Source organism: Crassostrea angulata, chromosome 5 (assembly GCF_025612915.1).
Source record: "Crassostrea angulata isolate pt1a10 chromosome 5, ASM2561291v2, whole genome shotgun sequence".
Taxonomy (NCBI): Eukaryota; Metazoa; Mollusca; class Bivalvia; order Ostreida; family Ostreidae; genus Magallana; species Magallana angulata.
The window spans coordinates 17,552,093-17,573,701 of record NC_069115.1 but is presented as its reverse complement, the minus strand read 5'-3'; the positions used below and the strand labels follow the sequence as shown (position 1 = coordinate 17,573,701).

Below are 21,609 nucleotides of genomic sequence, written 5' to 3'. Positions count from 1 at the left end.
CACACACAGTTTTTTGAAAAGTTAGACCTAACCTCACCACCCCCTGCACGGATTAGGAATTTCATGATTTTTGAAAATTTATTATTTTGGTAGGAAATATTTTTTCAGAGTTATAGGTATACTAGCCCCCCCCCCCCCCCTCCTCCCCATGGCTTATATTATTATGATTTTGAGAATAAGCCTTTTCTTTTGTTGCGTGTCAAAATTTCTAATGACCAGTCTAGCCCCCCCCCCCCCCCCCCACACTTTCTATTTGCTTCCGACGACACTGTGTTTGAGAAGATCATCTACTTGAACTAATGCATTAATTATATAAATATATACATGTATTATCATTGGTCAAGGGTGTACTTTTTAATTGTTTATTTTTAAGAAAATGTTCTTTTTTATACCCTTCTTCACTAACTCAGAAAAAAATGTCATGCAAAAAGCATGACCTGTTCAATAACTAGGAAGACAATCCACTATGCCTAATGCAGTATTAAGATTTATTATTTTTGGCCAAAGATGTACTAATTTCTATTTGTCTTTTTTGTTGATATTCTATTTAATATACTCTTTGTAGGCAACACAAAAGTAGACAAAAGGCTTTAAGGTAGTCTATCCATAACTAAGGTATATCTAACAATTTTGATGGATCTATACTACATCAAATACGTATTTTAAAGTTATTATGAGACTGACATAAACCAATTAAACTCGGGAGTATGTATGTGGTCAATAAAATGAACTTTTGCACTCAAAACTTTTTATAGAGTTGCTTGCCCTTTAAATTCATTTAAAAAAAATCATTTTCTGAAAATGTGTATGGTAAAACATGAATTATTTTAGCATTTTCGAAGAAAGGGAAAGCTTCTGCAACTTTTAACCGAGAGAAATGTGAGAAAAATACTTGTACTAAAAATATAATTTAAACGGCATTTTTCCCCATTGACTTCAATGTTAACTTCAACATTTAGTAATTTTTTAATATTCATTTTTTATTTAATTTCAAAGGTAAATCTTTATTTTCTAATATACCCCCTAAAATAAAATTAAGATTTTAAGATTCAAACTTGCAATTTATTAGATATGAAATATGATAGTTATGGATGGACTACCTTAATCCTGACAACTAATGATATATTTGTATTTTAAACGGAATAGGGCACGAAGTGCTCTGGACTTAATAATTCGTACCTGCCATTCCCATTTATACAATGAGTTAGAGTTACCTATTTCTTTTTCCAATTTGGAGTTATCTCCCGTAGCACGAACTCCTTTTACAAGTTATGGTAAAAACAGTGTTTTTTTAGGTAAATAAAAGACGTCGAAGCGATGAAGCAATATTGTTCTGCGTCGACAGGCAGGTTCATAAAAGCCGAATATATTTCTTTTTGGCAAACAATGTTAGGAAGATTTGAAATCACCATTTGTATTTCTCAAAACGTTACTATTGACCGTGATCAGACAGATTACTGGAGGAGAGGGGGACAGACCTACCTAAAACCTACCCTAACATCATCATCATATTTACAAGCAAAATAGAAAGAATGAAAATAATAACTTCGATAATCTCAAACAGGTAAAAGAAATACAGTAGTTTGCCAAACGTTTTATTCATTAATTTTCATATCTGTTGTAGGATATTGTGTACAATGTACATAATTATATGCATTATAAAATATAAACAGCCTGGAAGACAATGATATTCATTTCAAATTGAACTGCAACTAATACCGAAGGTTTTGATGGTGTGAAAGACAAGGAAGGTAACTTTATAATAGACAAGATCATTTTTGAGATTCAGACTCTCTATACATTAGCCGTAAGTTTCATTTTAAGTTGGATATCATACTAAATCAATTTACAATTATGAGCATATAATTTATGACCACATATCTCACTAATGAAAAAAAAATGCTTACTTTAGACATTAATTTTTTGCGACTTATTACTTATATTTCTATTGATATCAATGTAAAACTGAAAATGTATATTTTTTGGAATTGTTGTTTTACATGTAATAAGGATTTAGAGATGAATCTGTTGTGCTTGTAATTGCATATAATTATATTCACATAAAAATGCAATGTAAAATCTACAAGAAATTTGTACTGAAACCATGAACGCCAATGTCCTTAACAAACTACTTAGAAGTCAATTTATGATACAGTTTCAAAATTTTGAAATTAAGGGTCAAAATTTAAATCCACCAATGAAATCAGAGAAAACACTTACTATGTAGATCGTTGACTATTAATGATATAAATTTTATTGCATTTGTGGATGGTTAAGTTCATTATTCGTGTCTTCTGCTTATGCCTCTCTTTGCTATAAAAAGAAATATCAGAAAGATTATTTAATGAGCTTTTATTTACTTTGCGTTTCCAATTATTTTAGTTTAATAAAGTTAATCTTTTAGGGACTGGCTTAAAAGAACATTGACTTTTTGCAAGTCTGTGTATGAAACCACTACAAGATAAAAAGTCATATATGGTACATAATTGAAAGACTAGGTTTGAAATAAGTTTCAAAGCAGGGAAACAAACTTTGTAAAAAGAGATTGTTATTAGATATTTTGCTCTAAATCATTTAACATTTTTTTCAGATTTATCTCGTTTTGTTGCATTTCCTTTTATTTAAATAAACATAAAATTATGATATTATTTTGCCTCCAACTTCTATAATAAGGTACCCAGAACAAACTTATCATTTACAATAAAGAATTGGAAACCCATGTTGAAACCGATTGATTTAAAGAATAAGAAATCTTTTTTTTTAGTATTATGAGGTGATAATTTCGGTCGGGGCGTGAACAAATCTAATAAAGTCCGAAGGGCTTAATGATAGATTGATGTGTAAAAGGGAATATGCAAAGAAGCATAATTAAAACCAGGACAATATACATGTATTACATGCATAGTTATATCAATAATGATTGAAATGCATCCACTAATGCAAAAACAAATTGTATTATTTAAAGGTCAACGTTGTATTTATCTTGCGTTTTTCTCTTATACCAAAGGATTATATGGACTATTTCATTGATAGACACATTAGTAGTCCGTTGATGATACAATTACATTATCAACTGTAGGGAATTTGACAAATATAATGGAAACTTTATCTCATAAGTGGATACGGTATTACATGTTTTATAAGTTATTAAACAGCCATCGCATGGGAAAAAAGGGGAGGGGAGTATAATATTCGTTTTAATTTTTAATGAAAATAACTATGAATTTTTAGATTTCGTTTTATTCCATTCATGCACCATGTTTCCTATCAATTTTCACATCAATTCACAAAAACATATACTTAAACAAATCAGCTAATTTGTAAATAAAGTAATGATCCACAAGTCGACAATTTGACCATCGATTTTGTAACTCACGCCACATCCTTTTAATTTCCCTCGGTGTATAGTGATGTCCTGTTATCTGATATCTGAAGTTATTTCCACAGGGACCACGATTGCGATATCCACAATTAAAACCTTTATTTTCTAATGCAACGGCACCAATATGTTTTCTACATAAACCTGTTATATATACGTCTTCAAAGATGAAATAAGGAACATTCCGTGTTGCCCGATATAGGTTCGAAATAATATCCCCGCTGATTAGATAAGCTGTTCCGGCTATATAATCTGGATAATAATCATTTTTATACTCCGATCTCGATATCTTCCATTTCGAAAATGCAAATCGGAATGGAGAAGCACCAATGACTTTGCATCCAGATATAGAGTTTGTTTTCGGATGAACTTTTAATTCGTTTAAAAGTCTCGGAAGATTAAGGAACATGTCGTCATCAATTTTCAAAAGATATCTTACTCCTTCACAGTTTTTCGAAGCCCATCGTAGCAACGCTATAGATTTTTGGGACAGATTTTCATATGTTTCCAATATGTCCTCGAACAAAATATCATTATGAATAGAATTTTCAGTTTTTGCAAGGCTCTGGTGAACAGTATCTTTACTTTTTCCTAACACAAATTTCAACAGAACAGTAGGTTTTGTTGTTGAAACGTTTCCCCAAGTTCTGCGGATAGCGTCTCTCTGTTCGAAGTTTGACACAGCGCTTGGGACCATGATGAGCAGGAATACGTCACCGTTACTACATGATCTATGACGTATCGGCGGTGTCCCCAACAGGCCAGATTCTACGTAGGCCTGTAAGAGTTTGTAGGATGTTTCGTCTGCTCTATCTTTTGTTTCTCGGAAAGGTAAACAAACGATGTATGTTAAAATATATATGATTGCTACCCATTTCACAATGTATGTAAATGTATGTGTCCTCCTTTGTAAAGCTTTCATCTGAAAAAAAAAATCACAGTCATTACATTTATCTATCAAATTTTCTTGTAGACGACATGAACATGCTTAATGTTGGAGGATATTATGATTATGTTGTAAATATGGATTTAAGGTGGTTCATTATGTTTTGAAATAGTTTCTTAAATCAGCTGTACGTTACTCAATTAGAATGATATCATGATGGATAATAAGTACAAGAGTCAAATGCGCAATTTTTTTTGCAATTATGGATAAAATAAAATATTTTCAAAACTGAACAAAAGCCCCAGGAGGACTAGAACTGATAATCTGCGCTTCACAAGCTCGCTACTTAAAACCACTGAGCTATGCCGATATTCAAATAAGCTGATTGATACAAACAATTTAACAAAACTTTTTATTCGCCATCCTGCGACGTAGTGTCTTCAAAAGTATAAGAATAGGTGTAGTGAGGCACCTTAATGATGAAATACAGCTTTAGAATTTTGATAACTTTCTTTCATATAATGCTTTAAATCATAGTGAATATCATAGTTTAATTGTAAAAAAGCCTTGTTTTTGTTTCTAATACCCACCCATTGATAAGATATGCTTTTAAAATTTATAAAAACACAAGTAACAAGTTTTAACCAACGTCCGTCGAGTATAGGACTTCGTTTTAAATAATCAAATCATCTTCCAGGTCAGATTACATAATTGATAGGGGGTTTATATTTATGGTATTAAAAATGTTTTGAATTTTTTACAAAATAAGTTGAAAGTAGACATTTTATCATCTCTAGTTAATCACATTCATATATTTACATTTGCAAATATTTTTTCCTTATATGAACCGTTAGAAAAGTGAAAACGTTCAATTCTGTATGAACGTTTCCGTGACGTCACAATGATTATAGCACTCGCTTATCGCTTGTCGCTTGGATAATTGTAAACATAAAATATCGGTTATTTTAACAGTTCTGAACGATTAGTCTATTTCAAACGTAAATATAAGTAATAAACAGCAATGTTAAAAAGTTCACCGGGATATGAAGTTGGTTGGTCATGTGATCAAATCTACTGAGAAGCCCTCAGGGCTTCACAGGATTTGATCACATGACCAACCAACTTCATATCCCGGTGAACTTTTTAAATTGCTGTTTATTTCTTAATTGAACGCGCAGAATACACATCAAATTGCACTAAGTTAAAATGAAAGAGGATAACGGTTGCGACCCCTCATTTCTTTAATTAGTTTAGGAAAGATAATAAAGATGTTTACCATGTAGTAAGGTAAGCATCAGCGGGCATGCACAATGATAACCAATATTTGGATGACAAATTTTGTTTTTTGTGTATAATGCAGTATACTTCAATATCCAATATATTCAAATCCTTGAATTTTCTTTCAAATTTCTGATTCAATTCATTGTTGTCATATGATATTTCGTTTTGTTGTCAAATTGAGATCAAAGCTCAGTAAATGCTTGCTTTATTAAAAAAGAACGATCACAACATTTCATTTGATCTCTGATATCTCGAACGCTGATTTCTCGATTACAATAAATATGTCGAAGTGATTTGTTAATCCCAACCACTTATATTTTGGTACTTTTGTACCCTTGATATCTCGAATACCTACTATACTTTTTTAAACAGTCCCATCTAGTTTGACTGATGTAGTTTTAAACAGATAACTTCTGATCGGATCTACACATATCAAACAGGTCCAACTTTTAGCACTTTGATCATCATACGTAGAGCTTGAACTGAGCATCCCGTTTTGTAATAGTCTTGGTTAATTGCATTGCATAAAGAGTCCAGCGCATATTAAGCTTGAAAATTAATGTTGAATTTTGTTTTATTTTTATCACAATTAAATTTGGCCCTTCTCGGTGTCTACCTGTATGACGTTACATAATACTACTCTGTAAAGTTATTCTTTCCCCATAGCGCATCTACTGAAAAGCGTAAAATAACGTGATTTATTTAGGCATTGAATGTTTGTGTTTGGATGTTGTCTGTCCTTTAACACACCAAGCCGTGCAGACCAATTTATTACGCTCTTATAAATTGGTCAGGGATATGAAACATATATGGAAAAGCCATATTAACATGTTATTTACTTTACTTCCGCGTCTTAAAATATAGTTCCAGAAACTTTAAATTTTTTTTTATTGACGAATAGATATGATTAAACGATTCCATTACAAATCAAATTGGTTATGTAAGTTTGAACGGTTCATTTAGTCTTAGAATGCTAAATATACCCAAGACGCGTGATGACGTTTATACCCCTGGCGTATAAATTAGCTTATTGTATTCAATGGAAAATATTTACATTTGCAAATATGTTTCCTTATATGAACCTATAGAATAGCGAAAACGATCAATTCTGTATGAACTTTTTCGTGACGTCACAATGATCATATCACGCGCTTATCACTTGTTGCTTTGATTATTGTAAATATAAAATCTCGGTAATTTTAACAGTTCTGGCTCCGGGATCATGAAACTGTCTTAAATTTAAGTTAGAATTTTGTCTTAGATCTAAAATTTAGACTTAGTTAAGATTGCTTACTTAAGTGGATCACAAAACGATCTAAGAAAAAACTTAGCTAAGATTTGTCTTAGCTAAACTCCATAGTAACTCGCGCGATTTTTCGACAGAATTTGTTAAAAGTGGAACTCTTCTTCTTTTGAAGATTCCTATCGGCTGCATCGTAAACATTATCATATATCACAAAGTTTAAAAAATTATATTTAAAAGATGCTTCACACAAATATTAGCATAGTTTCTTACTGGATAACATATCAGTCATTATACAGACGTGTTTACACACTTTCACTTTAACAAAGGGAAATAACTTCAATAGCAAGTGCACAAAGGGGAAAAACCTAGACTTTAAATAGAAAACCCGAGGACGAGGGAGCAACCTTCTTTGCTGATCATTTCTTCTTAAAAAATCCAACGAGTGTCGCCATTTTGAACTTACATAGTAAGAATCTATAAACTTAAGTCTGCCTAATAGCAGTCTTAAGATTTAAGACAATATTTAAGACTTAACCCTAAGTCATTTTTTTGTGATCCACTTTAAGAACAATCTTAAAATTTAAGTGCAAATTTATTGACTTAAGTCTGACTTAAGATTTAAGACATTTTCATGATCCCGGAGCCTGAACGATTTGTCTATTTCAAACGTAAATATACGTAATAAACAGCAATGTTAAAAAGTTCACCGGGATATGAAGTTGGTTGGTATGTGATCAAATCTACTGAGAAGCCCTTTGGGCTTCACAGGATTTGATCACGTGACCAACCAACTTCATATCCCAGTGAACTTATTAAATTGCTGTTTATTTCTTAATTGAACGTCGCATATTTTCAATACACACCTAAGGGGAAATCTACACTGAATGTAAATATTAAGTCAAGTTAACGATGAGCATTTAACTCTTTTCATCGAAATGTAGGTCAGCTTTATCCTAAGGAGTTTTTGGGATCGTTCATATCTTTAAGGTGGTATGGGACATCTGTCAATATTAATGTGGATTAGAACCTACGACTTAATGACAGATTCGTGGATAATGCACTATCACATCGCAATGCGCTCTTAAAGAACAAATTTAAGAAAAAGAGAAAAATTATGAAGAACTATGTATGATATGGGCCTAAAATGGCCCCCTAAAATGATCATCAACAATTTACTGTACTTCTTTGTTTTCTTTGTACAGTTATATTTGTGATGTTTTTACATAATGTTCATTTTGATTCAACTGCCCACAATTTAGAAATATGACATCGTAAAGACAACATTTTCCCGCCATTTTTGCATTTTTAGCATAAAAAAGCTTTGTTTTCAAGCAGTTGTTCTTTCAGAAAACATAGAGCACATGCTTGAACAAGCAAAATATCTTAATCAGAGATGTATCTAGCCAAGGCTAATAAGTGACAAAAAATGTTCCTTATTCAAGCATGCGCTCTATATTTCCCATTCAGAAAAAGATAATAAAAATGTCAATTTTTGACTGATTTTGATTGAATTATAGGTATAGCGTCACTTCTGACGTCACATACTGCCAATGAGTGCAAATAAATCAAATAAATAGGTGAACATATATTTTACATCAACTCTTCTAAAATATAACATAACATTTTATTGCACCAGAAACACTTTAAAAAGATGGCACCATCATGAGGGGACCCCTCCCTGCGAAATTCAAACGTGTTAAGTTCCCATTGTTGATTATAATATATAACCCCCTTGCACCCTCTACCCATGGCAACCAAAAATATTCTTTAGGACTCCCCCGCTAATGGGCTATTTATTGTGTTCCCATTGCAAATAAAATATTGCCTAAACCCCCGGGAAAAAACTTTGTTTTTGCGCATGAACTCTATATTGTGCAGTCTGTTCGTCATAACTGTGGACACAAGGTCTCATTTATTATGTACTAATTTTCAACAGTTTTATTTTCCTTAAAAGAGAACATTTCGTAAATATTTAACTTATAAAACTTGTTATTATTTTTCTGTATAACGATTTTTTGATAAACGTGCATATTTTTCATAACAAACTCAGTAAATAAATATTTGTTTTAAATGCATGTATTATAATTTTTCGTATTTAGTTACGGGTCACCCGTATGTACTAAGTATATTGTTTGTATAAGCAAACACACTTCACAAAATACAATGGCCATATTCAAAGCGTCTTGGTTTTTTTTTCAAAATTCGATTAAGCATTTTTTTTTAAATTGTCTACTATAGATTCCTATTTAAACGGAAGGAATTAATTTCGGCGTAAAATCACGAAAATCACGTCTTGCGGACTTTAAAATCTAGCTTTTAATTTTCAGAAAGACATTAACTATATGAAATTACGAAAAAAATGTGGCGTTTGCGATTTTATACTCTTGCGATTGGATGTAAAAAGTTTGAATCGTGAAATCGAATCGTGAATCGGAAAGCAAGCGATTTTAAATCAGGGATTTCCGCTTCTCTTAACGTTACTTATGTTTTGAACGGTGTAGCGTGGTTGATTTCAGGATAAAAGGGGGGGGGGAGAGGGGTAAATAAGACCAAAAACGTTTTGATGACACACCCTTTTCAATCATCTAATGACGTTGAAAATTTTAAGAAGATTTTGATACTTAACTTATGAATGTGTTTCATAATATTTGATATTTTGCTTATTACAATAAACATGACCTAGACGAAATTTTTTATTAAAATAAAAATCAACCCTCTAATGATCTGCAAAAAAGAAAGAAAACTTCAGGTTGCATAAATATTTGCAAAAGTCGTTGGGTTCAAACAGACCACATAATTCAATGAAAAGCATGCTTTTTTCAAACATAATCGTTGGGTGGGAAAAAATTAAACTATTTTACTTTCACCAAACATTGTTTAATTAATATGAGTTTTTCAAATGGTGATATACTAGGACACCCTGTACAAGAAAAGAATGTATTTTAGCTTTTTATATGTGAATTTGATCATCACTCGTATTGCCCGCAAGATAATACATTTGTAGGTCAGATTTAAAGTGCGATAAAGAGTAACGTAAGACTTTTTTTGTTAAATTGTCAAACCAGTTTAAATAAAAAAAACATCACCAGGAAGAAAGACCACAATACGAGCAGGAATGGCGCAGTTTTGTCTAATGAAAAATATTCCTATTTTATGGTAATTTTATCTTCATGGCGAATTGATTTTTTTTAAATGGATTGGATTACCGTATTATAATACTATATCCGGCATTTCTATTTCAGATTCATTTCATCCGAACGAGGCTGCTTTGCAAAAAGACGTCATTTACAATACCATCTTAAAATAGGGAGACAATAAACCTCATCAATAACCACTGAACTTTTCATTCAAAAGCACCTGAAAATGATATCCTGAAATAGAATAGGCCAAAGTGAATCAACAGACAACGAGTCCATACAGCGTAATCGCAGCCTAAACTAATGACGCTGTTTATTATTCGTTAAATTCCTCAAGTTTAATCATTGTGTTTTAGAGGCAAAACCTTGAATTGTCTACCGACATCATTTATTAATGCATGTAAACTTCAAGAGCATGGCTGAAGAAGATAGGTTTGATAATTTTTTTATATATGTTTGTGCGTATTCATCATTAATGATATAGACAGTGTGAGTGTTGAGTAGCTCATATTAATATACTTAATCGATATTTTAAGGATTTCACTATGAAATAGAATTCTTTAAGCTTGCATTAAAGTAAATATAATGCAGTGATTGGTGATAATGATGATATACTATATATATATATATATATATATATATATATATATATATATATATATATATATATATATATATATATATATATATATATATATATATATATATATATATATATATATATATATTCCCACACAAGTATATGTGTGCGTGGAGGAAAAGGATCATTGACAGCTTTATAATTATAATGAATGCATGAATTTAGGTAATCAATTTAGAAATGATAGAAAAATTATTTTCATAAAGCATAAAAGATATATGTTGTAAAGACTAAAACCTTGCCAAAAAATGTAACGTAACTGTCTGTCTGTTTGTCTGTATGAAATATTATAAGCTAAATATGCCAAATTTTATCGATAGAAATATCAAAAAAATTGTTCAAATATGTTTTGCAGAACAACATTAATATATCATAATACACAAACTATCTGGAAGTCTGGTCTGCACTGAAAATTAGGAAGCTAAAGTAACAGAATTCTAGAACTTTTGAGTTATGAAAAATATTTTCTTCTTAAAAACCTTCCGCCACAAAATAGCTGACATAAAATAGTTACCATAAAAAAGAGAAACGAATCTCTTTAAGAAAACATAATTAGGATTTTTAACCATGTAGTACTGCATGTGCGAGGGTCATCCAACAAATACGAAGAATTTTGTTACAGCGTTGTTACTTTACGTCATATTACAATCAAATTTTAAAGACATACTTTGGCAATAAATTCTTACCAATTGCACATTTATTTCTAGTTAATTCCGATGTATCAATAAATAATTAAGATTTTTTTATCTCAGAAATGCAGCCACGGCGCACGTTCAGTTTTCGCTTTTTATCAAAATATCATCATAGAAAATTTTGACCAGATTTTTGTTATATGGCGCCAAATCAAAAACAAAATTTATACCGGTATACCAGTAAACTACGTAATATTACATCATTTTATTTGCGGAATTATGACATAATTTGTTGATCCGTTGATAAAAAAATCGGTGTTAGAAGACAGGTACTCCTAATTATAAAAGGCAAAAAGGATGACGTTTGACGACGTCACGGAGCAAAGAATGGCTGTAAAATTTGTGGTTGTGCTTGAAACACGAAAACAAACTGCAAAAATGATGGAAGAAGCAGGAAAAGTGCCTAAAGTGAGTAGATCGTTTGTAAATAAATGGCCTAGGCGGTTTTTGATTGGTAGAGACTCGGTACTGGACGACGAAAGGCCTGGAAGAATTGGCAACGTCATGGAAAGTGATGGACGCGTAACTGTTGCGGAACTTGCATCTGTGTTTGATATCAGTTATGGCACCGCCTTTACAATTCTCACAGAATATTTAGATATGTGAAGAGTTTCAGCTCTCTGGATACCCAGACTACTGTCTGAAGATGACAAAGCAAAACGAGTACAACTATCAAGTGCTTTCTTGAGACAGTATACTAATGAAGATGTTTTTTCTTTAGAACGAATTGTCACAACTGGCGAAACATAGTTGTAAAATTATGATTCCGAGACAAATTAAGCAACAGTCCTCAGCATGAAAAAGAAAATCATCACCACCTCCCCTTAAAGCTAAAGTTCAAAAGTCTGCAAGGAAAAACATATTTAATATATTCTTTATGGATATTTTTGGAATGCTACTCGTGCATGTAGTACCCTACGGACAAACGGTGGAAGCAGAATATTATGCATAGGTTAAAATATTTCACTTCCTGTGTTTTTAGAACGCATTTCATTAGCTATTATATTGTCATTGCACTTACATTAGGAAGACAATAGCGGAATAGAGTTAAAATTTTCTCTTAACGAGGCCGAGTACAGAACGAGTACGCACGCTTTCGCGCAGCGTTTCATTTGTATTGTGACGTCATATTTTTGCTTGTTTGACGCCATGGCGTGATAGTTTTATCTGCAGATATTCAGCGAAATTTGTTGAAAATGGCTCGTTTAATGCGTAAAATTAATGTTATATTGTGGAATAAACATAATTGTCTCGAAGTATAAGCTATATTTGGGCTCGGGTCGAAAAAGTGAAGAGGGTTCAGCAGGCCAAACCCTCTGCCACGTTTTCTTAACCCGCCTAAATATAGCTTAATTCATATATTTCAAGACAGTAACCATGTATTTTATATTAATGACCCTTAATATGTGATGTTATATATTTTTTCATTACTTAAATATGTCTGAAGGCTTTAATAATACTATAAAGATCACCTTTTCCGCCTTTGTCAAATAGAAAATAGCCATTATCTGACAAACCTGAGAAATTGGGCATACAATAATCAACTTTGATAAGACCCCTGGATCAAACCAGGAGGTAGAAGGTTTTTTTTATTTGACCATTTGATGCCTTTTAGCAATAACTTTAATATGTAGAACAGAAAAAGAAATCCCTAGGGCAGAAGTTTAAAAAAATGTGCAAAATTGATACATTTCAAGCGAAATCCCATAGGGTCCTATGTTAAAGATTAACAAACTTTGAGATGACCCCCTAAACAAACGGTGTGGTAAATGTCTTATTTTTTAATCTTAAAATAATAATTATATCAGTAGAAATTCAGGTAAAAAATTTCATTAAAAAATCTAGGGCAGAACTAATTAGACCCGGCCTCGTTAAATATATATACTGTAAAATAATATCACCCGTGCATTACAATTAAAAAACCAAGTGAACTTTCAATATTGTCAAATAAAAATGATCATGTCATTTTATTCCATAACAAGTACATGTAATTTGGGGTGATATTGGCCATGAAATACGGCAGAAGCAGCTCGAAAAAAAACCCCACTTTCTTTTGCATCAAGACTACGCCCCTGCTCACCGTGGTGAAAGTACTATCAATGATTTAGATTTGTTAGGTTTTGATCGTGTAGATCACGCACCACACAGTCCGGACCTAGCGCCGATGGATTTCAAGGCCTTTCCGACAGTGAAAGCTGAATTACATGGTAGAAAATTTGAGAACACCGAAGAATTAGTTTATGCTAATCGAACAATCGTAAACAAACTAGATGACAGGTGGTACAGCGATGTCTTTTTCGAGTGGGTCAAGCGCCAGACTTTGTGTGAAATGCAGAGACTAGTACTTTGAAGTCAATTTTTAAAATTGAAAACCCTTTTAAATAACAAAACTTAATCAAATAGTAGGATTTGTTGAGTATCTTGATCCAAACTAGTATTGGTGGACCTTAGTCTTATCAGATCAATATCTGAAACAAAGAAGCAGTCCAGTGTTAAAAACTTTACAGGCATCCACGTGTTCTGAGTTTAAGAGTACTTCGATCTCGAGGTAATGCTTCCCTATTTTAGAACCACCGCATAGTGAAGAATCATCATGTAATGAAGAAGTATCAGCACGTTAAGTTAATGTACCATTATGTAATGTTGAAGTATCATCATGTAATGTTGAAGTATCAGCTAGCACGTAATGTTAAAGTATCGTCATGTATTGTTTATGTATCAGCAAGCAGGTAATGTTAAAGTACCATCATGTAATGTTAAAGTACCATCATGCAATGTTAAAGTACCATCATGTAATGTTAAGGTATCAGCATGTCATGTTATCATCATATTACGAAAATTATCTAGATAAACAGTGGAGGCGTTTCACACGTATATAACTGATTTCATTGAAATGTAGGTAACCTTTATCCCATAGTAAAAGGTTTAGAACCGTTCATAACTTTAAGGTTGTATTGGACGTCGACTGTCGTTATTAATGTTGATTAAAACCCGTGGCTTAATTACAGATTCGTGGATAACGCTATAACACGAAAAATTCGTGTGGTGCAAAGGGTAGTGTAACGGATCACTTCGAAACACTCGCTGGAAGAAAATATTTTAAAAGAAGATGAAGTATATAGATATTCTTTTAAGAATGTATTTTCTAACATAACTTTTTAAAAAGAAAAGATCTGTACCTTGTACAGAATAACAAATACTATATCTACACTAGTAATGAAATAAAAAGGAACTACCTAGTAACAGTTTACGCTGTTCTTGAAAGTCAGTATTTTTTTCAATAATGACACCAATATGAGGGGACCCCTCCCTGAAAAATTCAAACGTGTAAAGTTCCCATTGTGAATTATAAGAAATGAACCCCTTGCACCCTCTAATAATGGCAAACAAAGGTATTGTTTAGGACTCCCCCGCCCATGAACTATATATTGTGTTCACATGGCAAACAGAACATTGCCTGGGAACACCCCCCCCCCCCCCCCCCCACATGGCAAACAAACTATTGCTTAGGCTACGCTCGTTCAACCTTCGACTGTCTCCGTAAATCTGCGACAAGCAGAGAATCATTCTATATTTAGAAGTCGCGTCATCAAGCTATCACTTGACCTGGTGCACACATTGGCAGAGAGTATCTCTTGCATGTCGGAGATCAACGGAGACCGCCGAGCATCTAGTTGAACGAGACTAGAGTTCATTATTGCTTGGATTCATACACTTTTTTGAATATTTCGATTACTGATACATAGTTTGATGAAATTAATTCTATCTTTAAATATTACACAACATGATTCACACATCGTTTTCTCGAAATTCTTCTCGGAAAAGTCCGGGAATTCATATAATAAAAATGTGCGTAATTCAATACACATTATAAACTACTTGCCAAGCAAAATAACATATCATTGTTTTTTAAATAAATAATTATCCATAAAATCAACAGTACTTTGATGTTTTTAACAGCCCAGCGTGATTGATTTTGCAATGGGGGGGGGGGGGGGGGTTAGATGAAACAAGAAACATTTTGATCACACACCCTTTTTATCATCTAATGACGTTAAAAATTTAGAGATTTTGATAAGTATACTAAACTTATTTATGTGTTTCATATTATTTAATATTTTCCATATTCCAATATATGCGGCCGTGACTAATTTTTTTTAAGATAACTTACAAAAAATAACTCTCGAATGATCTGCAAAAAAGAAAGAAAATATCTGATTGCGCGTTTTTCTCCCAAACTTTTTTCGTTGTGAAAAATGTAAACTATTTTACTTAGGCCAAACATTGTTTAATTAATATGAATTTTTCAAATGGTGTTGTACTGGGACACCTTGTAAAAGAAAAAAAAATGTATTTTAGCTTTTCATATGTGTGTTTGATAATTATACTAATTACCTGCAAGATGACATATTTGAAGCTCAGATTTAAAGTCTGATAAAGGGTAACGTCAGACTTTTTTGTTAAATTGTCAAGCCAATTTGAATTTGAAAAAACACATCACCGGGAAGAAAGACCAAAATACGAGGAGGGATGGCGCAGTCTTTTCTAATGCACGAATATTCTCATTTTATGGTTATTTTAACTTCAAGGCGAATTGATATTTTTTTTTAATGGATTGGATTATCATGTCATAATACTAATTCCGGCATTTCCATTTCAGATTTCAGATTCATTTCATTCCAAAGAGGCTGCTTTGCAAAAAGACGTCATTTACAAGACCACATTGAAATTGGCAACAATAAACCTCACCAATAACCACTGAACTTTTCATTCAAAAGCACCTGAGAATGATACCCTGAAATAGAATAGGCCAACGATTCCATACAGCGTAATCGCAGCCTTGACTATTAACGCTGTTTATTTTTTTTATTAAATTCCTTATGTTTAATCATTGTGTTTTAGAGGCAAAACCTTGAATTGTCTACCGACATCATTCATTATTGCATGTAAACTTGTATAACATGACTGAAGAAGGTTTGGAAAATCCTATATACATATATATGTGTGTTTTTTTTTTACCATAAATAATATAAACAGTCTGAGTGTTGGGTAGCACATGATAACATATTGAATCGATATTCCAAGGATTTCATTCTGAAATAAAATTCTTTAAGCTTGCTTATAAGTTAATTTAATGCAGTGGTTGATTATGATATATATATATATATATATATATATATATATATATATATATATATATATATATATATATATATATATATATATATATATATATATATATAATCCAAAATGAGTAAAGTTAATCCACACAAGTATTAAATAATAAAAAATAACAGAAAGCCGATTAATCCACACAAGTATTAAATAATAAAAAATAACAGAAAGCCGATTATTAAATAATAAAAAAATAACAGAAAGCCGATTATTAAATAATAAAAAATAACAGAAAGCCGATTATTAAATAATAAAAAATAACAGAAAGCTTCACTCCTGAAGATTATAATGAAACCGGTAGAGTTTTGAATCGGCTTTCTGTTATTTTTTATTATATATATATATATATATTTATATATATATATATATCTATCTATCTATCTATCTATCTATCTATCTATCTATCTATCTATCTATATTTATATATGGTGGGTGGGTGGGTGGGTGGGTGTGTGTGTGTGTGTGTGTGTGTTATATGTGGAACGTCTGTAAATTGATTTTTTGAGATTATAGAATAAAAATATTAGAATAAATCTAATTATGGAATCAATTAAGGGGTCTTATATTTTTTATTTTTGAATTTCTTTTTATTGACACATTGATCTTGTTGATTCTACTTGATGTTTTAAAAGGAACGAACAGAAATAAAGTTAAACACGGAAAATTTCCAACGTGAGGTAGGTGATCATATATGATAATGACTTAATTAGAACTTAGTGTAAACATAATAGGATACAAACTGAAAGTTCATAACAGAATTTGTCTTTTCAGAAAAAAACCATACATTCACACAATAATCGAACTTAATTCACACTTTAATTTTTAAAAAAAGGCACTTCGATAAATGCAAATACAAAACCAAATGAATTTATACTTTTTTTGGTAAATAATTGCAAATTCAAACACGAGCTTTGTAACAATATATCAAATGTATACGAGAAGAAAAATAATTGCTACAAGCCGTCTAATTATGGCATTTACTATGCATATTCTAATGATTAAAACAACTATTAGACTTCATATTTCAGAAACTTTAAGATACTGAAATACGTTTAAAGGGGCATATTCACGATTTTAGTCAAATTCTGTTTTTCTTATTTACAATGCTTTAGAAATTCATTTCTAATGATCAAATGAAATTTGAGAGTCAGTTGTTCAGTTATAAGCAACATACAGAGCCCAGAATTCTTTGTCACGTATCCTTGTGACCTGTTTCTCTTCACATGGGATCAATAAAGCAGTAAAAAAATCTTTTTCAAGCTAATTTGTCTATCTTGTTATTCCCTTTAAGCATAAATAAACAGATCCTAACGTTTAACATATTTATTTTAGGACTAAAATTAGAATTTTCACTTCAACATTCAAATTGTAAACAAAAGCTTTGTTTTCATAGTAAAGAATTGTAAGCTCTGTAACTCGGCTAAAAATCAACAAATGAGATTCAATTTTTTGTTGCCTATTAAAAATGAATAACTGAAGCATTGTAAACATTAAAATTGGAAAAATATTTTTTGCCCAAAATCGTGACCTTGCCCCTTTAAAGACAATGCATGCATAATCATTGTATTATGTTTTAGTTTTGTTTGTTTTTAGGTCACCTGAGTAAACTTAGGTGACCTGTTGCTATCCATTTTCGTCCGTCGTCGTGCGCCGTCCGTCGTGCGTTAACAATTTTACATTTTTAACGTCTTCTAAAAAAAACCTACAAGGCTAATTGTTACCATTTTTGGTGTGAGACATCTCTATGGTAAGGGACATCTAAATTGTGAAATTGGTGGCTCTACCACCCCGGGGCACCACAAGTGGTGCCAAATATGCAAAAAGCCAAATTTTCAAAAATCTTCTTCTCTACTCCCACACATGTGAAAAAACTGGTTGCATGTTTATGATGTCCATGAAGCCTTCTACTAAATTTGTGTAATTCATGGCCCCTGGACCAGGGGTTCTGACTCTAGGGTGGGGCTAATATGGCCATATAGTAAAGATGTATTAATATCTTACAAAATCTTCTTCACTACTCCTATATATATTTGTTAAAAACTAAATGCATGATTATGATGTCCATGAAGCCCTCTACCAAAATTGTGAAATTCATGTCCCTGTGTCAGAGGTTCAGGCTCTAGGGTGGGGCCAACATGGCTATATAGTAAACATGTATTAAATCTTAAAAAAATCTTCGTCTTTACTCCGAAACATGTAGGCAAAAAACTGAATACATTGTTTGATGTCCACTAACTCCTCTACCTAAATTGTGAAATTCATGGCCCCTGGATCAGGGGTTCAGGACATGGGGGCAATATGGCAATATAGTGTTAATGCATGTAATGTTTTAATATCTTCTTCTCTTTTCTCACACATCTGTATGAAAAACTGACTTATTATTATGTTTACCAGGAAGTCCTCTACTAAAATGTTAAATTATATGTCCCCTGGAGTATGGGCTTTGACTCTAGGGCAGGGCCAAAATGGATGTATAGGTGTTAATGCATATAATGTTAAAAAATTATCTTCTTTACTCCTACACACCTGAAAGGAAAACTGAATTCATGATTTTGTAGACCAGATCTTTAAGTTTTTCGCCAAAATTATAGGTCTTATAGTTCTTTTGGAAAGATTTCTGGCAGGGGGGTGGTCGTCATTACAAAAAATTATAATTGTTCTACTCCAGAATGAAACCCAATCAAATGAAGATATGAGACTCCTCGACAAGTTTGTGTATAGGTTGTTTGCTACTCAGGTGACCGTTAAGGCCTATTGGCCTCTTGTTATTTGTTTCTTGTTTGTATTTTTTTTTGTATAATATTTTTTTGAAAGATAAAATTATATAAACATGAGTTAAAAGTTAAAAGAAAAAGATGAATTAGAAGAAAACACGTGTATAAAAAAAATCATCATTTTACCTAAATGTGTGATTATGGAGAAGAAAACATCCGTACTTTTTTTGTTTACCTATTACACGTAGCTAGCATTACCTTATAAACGAGGTGCATGTTATAATATATAATAGTACTCGCTATAAAAGTCGTCAGACATAATTTGGGTCAATAAATTATCCTAATATCATTGAATATTGTCTCAAGATGCACAGTAACAAAGATTTCAAACTTATTAATCAGGTAAAATATTTATCTTTACAATCACATTTGCCAAGGCAAGTTGTGAAGAAAATTAATTGCCCTTTCGTTGAATTTTGTAAGATAATCTTGAATCTTAAATATATATTTATTTGAATCTTTTTTAATCAAAGTTTTTTTTCTCTCGTGTAAAACATGTTTTAAATATTTTGTTATACTTTTCTCTGGCCATTCGATTTTGTCAGACACTTTCCTCTACACTGAATATCTTGGTACTTAGAATAAGTTTACCAAATTAAAACTAATATTCATCGTGAATAATAAAATCTAAGAAAGTTAATGTCCATCTTACCTTTTTCATGGCATTAATGATTCATGACAATCTGAAACGCACTACAACAAGCTAGTGTCCAACAGTAAATAGTTAAATGTCGCGAGTACTATAGCTGACGTAAAGGGTTGGGAAAACCCTGAATTCAAGATAATATGAATATGTAAATGTAAAAGCAGTAATTTTGGTAAAAATAACGATGTTAAGCGACTGCATGTACACTGTACAGATTGATTCCTTTATCAAATATTTTGTACACTTTAAACAAGCAGTTGTCCGAAATGAAAGGTATGATAATTTTTTTTTTATAATTGGTCGATAAATCAGCCTAACAATATAAATCATAATACTAAAGAGATCGCCGTTAGTTTCTGTTGCCAATCATAAACAAGTTTTATTTTAAAATAAAAGCCACATATAGGTATATAAATGTTTGTGAAGGAGGAAAAAATAATATTGATTATTATTATTATTTTGATTTTAAAACAATGAAATATAATGGACATTGATATTTTTATCAATCTAATTAAAATTAGACTTGCAATTCCGCCCTCTACGATACGCTATAGCGTATCGTACAGGAGCTTAATTACAAAGATAATTTAAATTAAATTGATATTTTTTTTATATCATTGAACAGTACCGTCAAGTACAACAACTATGTTTAGCATATTTAAACAAACAGTAGATCCTATGCAGATACTATACAATGAGAAAATATATTTTCCACATATATCGAATGGGTTTTAAATTGTTGTCATGATCTTTCAGCTGGAGAGAATCACCAATTACAAAATATATGCTGTGCATTTCAATTATTTTTCAAAACAACACCTTGGTTTTCTAGTATTCAACAGATTTTACAGATTCTTTAAACGGCATTATAGCACTTATTCCATTTACAGTTTTATTGAATGATTCAATTAAATTTGTTTTTTATTAAAGCAAGAAGCATTTTAATAAAAGTGCTAACGTGTTGATTGAAAATAATTTTAAAAATCTAACAATTAGCATGTGATATTATTATCAAAATACACGTTTTTTTTTTTTTGTTTTTTTTTTAGAAAATAGCTTCAAAAAATACTTGTAAAATCTTTTTATTTATTTCATTTCTCAAATTCTTAAACGAATCAGACATTTAAATAATGAGTTGTGAACATATACATGTACTTGTATTCATAATTTATCTTTTTTTATGTATTTGAATTATACTTCCCGTGCTTCAGCCACCTTCAATTCTAACCAATCATTGTCACTGTTTGAATTAAGTTCAGAATAAACAGTGTTTATTTTTCGAGCAATCACTCATTTGTCGAGAGCTGTAAAAATATAAAAAGCAATAATAATCTAAAGAACACTATCTGCTCTTGATAAAAAAAAGAGAAAATCTAACAGTTACGTGACTTTTTGTTATATACAGTGACAATTCTAAACATCGTCATTCCTTAAAACCAGCGCCCCTCAATATCGGCTGATTTAAAGAGTCCCGACCTGCTCCCTCTTTGTTTTTTTTTCTCTATAGACCCTAAGGAAACCGGTGCCACCTAATATCGGACACCGGCTGGTTTTTGTCGATCTGCCGATCTTAAATAACCATGTTAAATTTACCCTCACAAAAACGGCATGAAAACAAAAAGGATGGATACCCGCTTTTACAGAATTTGTGAAAAGAGGAGGGCTATCGTCTAGATCTGTCAAATCATGCAAATGGAACGTTTTTAACCACACCTGAAAATTGCTTTTTAGGGTGTATAGAATTATTCTGAAT

General features: G+C 31.6%; 1 protein-coding gene across 1 annotated transcript; it reads right to left on the bottom strand.

Moving 5' to 3' along the window:
• Positions 1–1,831: 1,831 nt before the first annotated feature.
• LOC128184062 (beta-1,3-galactosyltransferase 1-like) lies at positions 1,832–19,963 on the bottom strand. Its single transcript, XM_052853389.1, has 2 exons — positions 19,863–19,963; positions 1,832–4,301 (listed from the first exon to the last, which is right to left on the bottom strand). The coding sequence occupies exons 1-2, from the start codon at positions 19,869–19,871 to the stop codon at positions 3,285–3,287; spliced, it is 1,026 nt and encodes a 341-aa protein (XP_052709349.1). The 5' UTR covers positions 19,872–19,963; the 3' UTR covers positions 1,832–3,284.
• Between the last annotated feature and the right edge of the window lie 1,646 nt (positions 19,964–21,609).